Here is a 3,214-nt window from a genome sequence, read left to right on the forward strand (position 1 = left end):
ACTTCATGAATTTAAGTGTTAATGACTATTATTCACAAATATGCACATCATCTGTATCCCGTTGAGGGCCATCACTGAACTACTGGATCAAAATGATATTGGCCCCTTCATCTCAGAAAAACAAGTTCTCTATTTTCAGTGAATTCTATCACCTAACAGGGTCCAAAGGTCATTCGGTATTGCCCTTTCAGGCAAAATGAGCCAAAACCCCTCCAGAAAATTGGTTGTTTATCCGCATCTTAATAACCATTAAAGAAAGAGATTTCACAACCACGTACTATGTAATGCATTCCAGCAACTCATAGTTCCAAGTCTGGATCCCTATTTGTAACTATGAAGTAGACTTGAGGTTAAGAAAATGTTCTTCTTTTTTCATAACATTAAGTGTCCTAATAAATTGCAATGTGTTGTCAGTAACAAATGATTTCTGGCTTGGAATATGGTTATTTTTGTAAGAATCTCCAGAAAGTCCCAAATTGTCATCTAGTATTTAAAATTGAAATACAATGTCATTCAAACACATCACTTCAACTTATTTCTTTTTGGCACTCCACAGAAAAGTTTTAATTAAATTGTGTCAACTTGAAAAGTAAATGAAACAGATTTGACAGTAACTTCATTTTGTTTGTGTTTTCACGAGAATTAATAGCAATCAGTTAACTTTGGCTAATAATCTTCGAACTAAAATAACTAAAAGAGTATTTCCTGGTTAAGCAATCTCACCTTTGAAATTTCTTTTCTTCAGTCTGTTGTAAATTTGCTAAGTAATAAACCAAGGAATGATGTGTTTATTTGTCATCTTCTCAAAAAAGCTTTTCCTGACCATACTTTGACAATAACCTCAACTCTTGATTTCTGTATCTCATTAATCTGTCTTCTTTTCACCATGGTTTGATTATTTTCTGAAATAATTTTATTTATAAATTTCTCATTGCTTGATTTTTTACCTGTCCCACTTGAATGTAAGCTTTTTAAGAGCAAGGACTCTGTTTTCATTCATTACTGTGTTCCCATTACTTATAAGACAGATTTGCACATGGGTGCTCAAAAATGTTTGTTGACTGAAAGAATGAATAGTGCCACTTACCACTGATGAGGAGGTAGAGAAATGAAGGTGGTGGTGAATAAACTTAACAGAGGAAAAGGACAGAGGTATATTGGTTTATTACTTATATATATAACTGTGATATTGACATATTTTTACAAGAGAGCATGTTAGGAGCCAGAAACCACATGTTGAGGATGACTGAATTATTCCCCTCATCAATCTGTAAATGGAATTCCTTGAACAATGTGTAGAAGAATTCTGTAAGGAATTACGCTAAAAAGAGAGATGTCTGAAATGTTGGCAGTTCTCTATTTGGACTAATAAAATGGATCAAAATGACGTACAGCAGGGTGTTGAGTATTGATGCAAATGGGGTTACTCCAATGCCTCCAGCCACGCAGAGGCTAACCTCATAGTTTAGTGATTCCTCAAATGGACTTCCAAATGGGCCATCGATGTACAACCTATAGAGAAGGGCAGACAAAGGTGGGAAAAGTAAAAATACGTTCCTTTTTTATAACATGTAGCAAACACGCTGAATACAATTTCTACGCTTTGTGATGGCTCAGGCTTTATTCCATTGTTTCTCATAGTGATAAGCCCAGAGGAATGTTGTTTATGAATTGTCAATATTAAAGCAAGTACATCTGTTTCTAAGCATGTCTTTTTTGTGTGAAACATTAATTAAAAGTATAAAGAAATGTAAATAGGACCATGCCACATAGCTAAGGAAAAGTTAAAGCTCTGGTCATATTATATTAATATTAGTATATTTGACTAAATTAAAATACCAATTGCTGTATGTAAATTTGATAAATAATGTTCCCTTCAATGGCCAGGTTAGTAGCTGAAATATTTACTTAAACATTTACTATGCGAACAGAAAAATAACAGGAGTAAGAAAAAGAATCTAACACTATTCCTCCTCTTGTCCTACTTAAGTTCAATAAGTACAAAAACAGCTGAAGAACATTCACAAAGGAAGCTCTACTTGTTCTTATATATTCAAATATATGTGTGTTTGAGAACTGCAACAGAAATTGCTAACTGTTCACTCAATATTCATGTTTCTTTACCCATTACTCCATACCCATTCTTTCTTAGTAACAAGACATTGATGTTATTCAGGGAAGCAAAATGTCCAGCCAAAATACTCTACTTCTCAGACTCCCTGCACCTATTAATATTTTGGCTATGTGACTATGTTCTGGCCACTGGCCCCTCTTTCCTACTGGTTGGCTTTCCGACCCACACACCCCCATACAGACCCTTCCAAGAATGCCCACAAAGCTATTCTTTGGTGTTTTGAAATAACTTTGGACAAGTATACTAAAACATAGAGTTCTCGTGATTTACTAGGGGACAGATCACAGACAAGTTCCTTGTCCTCTCCACAGCAGATTTCCTTCATCTGTAAAAGAGTCAACAAAATGTGATGACACAGAAAAACTAAGAATGGTGGAGGGCCACACAAATATCACAAATGCTTTTTGTCAATGGCACCAATGAGTGCCTACAGTGCACCCACCAGGCCGTCTGAGAGGGCAGCATCAATGCAAGCAATGGGTTGAGTTCAGTATGAGACAGGACGTGTAGACAGGAATTTGGTTTGAAAGACCTTAGAGAATCAGCTGTTTTTCATTTGAAATGCTTTGCTGCACCAGGTGAGATAAAATTTTGCTTTTCTTAGAGGAAGCATAAAGATGAAATTACTAGTAATTGATTACTTGGCAACATCTGGTTTTTCGAGGAAGACAAACTACTTAAATTATTTTTTACATACTTAATCTGATTAATGTGCAAAATAAATTGCCTTTCATTTATGAGTAGTGACTTTCTCCTTATCTTAGTACAAGGTCTTTGAAAGAATGTTATGTTACTATTACATGTGACAAGATTACAGAAATTGAAGGCAAATTCAAAGTCTTTGAATAATGTAGTGGAGATAAGATCAACTTGACACATTTTTAAGTTTCAGTTGATGACTAATGAAAAGATCCTTTATGAAAGATTGTGGATCTAAGAGAGTTCTAAGAATAAGAGAGATCCCTTTCCCTGACCCACCCCAAAATAAACATTTTTTTGAAATTTTAATAACTTTTTTCTCTTGAGGGAATTTATTAACATTTTATAAAATCGATTTGTTTTAAGACTGATGAGTTGATA

General features: G+C 34.5%; 1 protein-coding gene across 1 annotated transcript in view; it reads right to left on the bottom strand.

The window, feature by feature from the left end:
• Positions 1-3,214, bottom strand: part of NOX4 (NADPH oxidase 4) — a 172,074-nt gene that overhangs the window by 18,961 nt on the left and 149,899 nt on the right. Inside the window, exon 14 of the mRNA XM_012641783.1 lies at positions 1,389-1,512. Within this exon, the coding sequence (XP_012497237.1) occupies positions 1,389-1,512 (124 nt within the window). The remainder of the gene's footprint in view (positions 1-1,388; positions 1,513-3,214) is intronic.

The sequence above is a fragment of the Propithecus coquereli genome, unplaced genomic scaffold (genome assembly GCF_000956105.1).
Source record: "Propithecus coquereli isolate 6110/MARCELLA unplaced genomic scaffold, Pcoq_1.0 Scaffold170, whole genome shotgun sequence".
Classification (NCBI taxonomy): domain Eukaryota; kingdom Metazoa; phylum Chordata; class Mammalia; order Primates; family Indriidae; genus Propithecus; species Propithecus coquereli.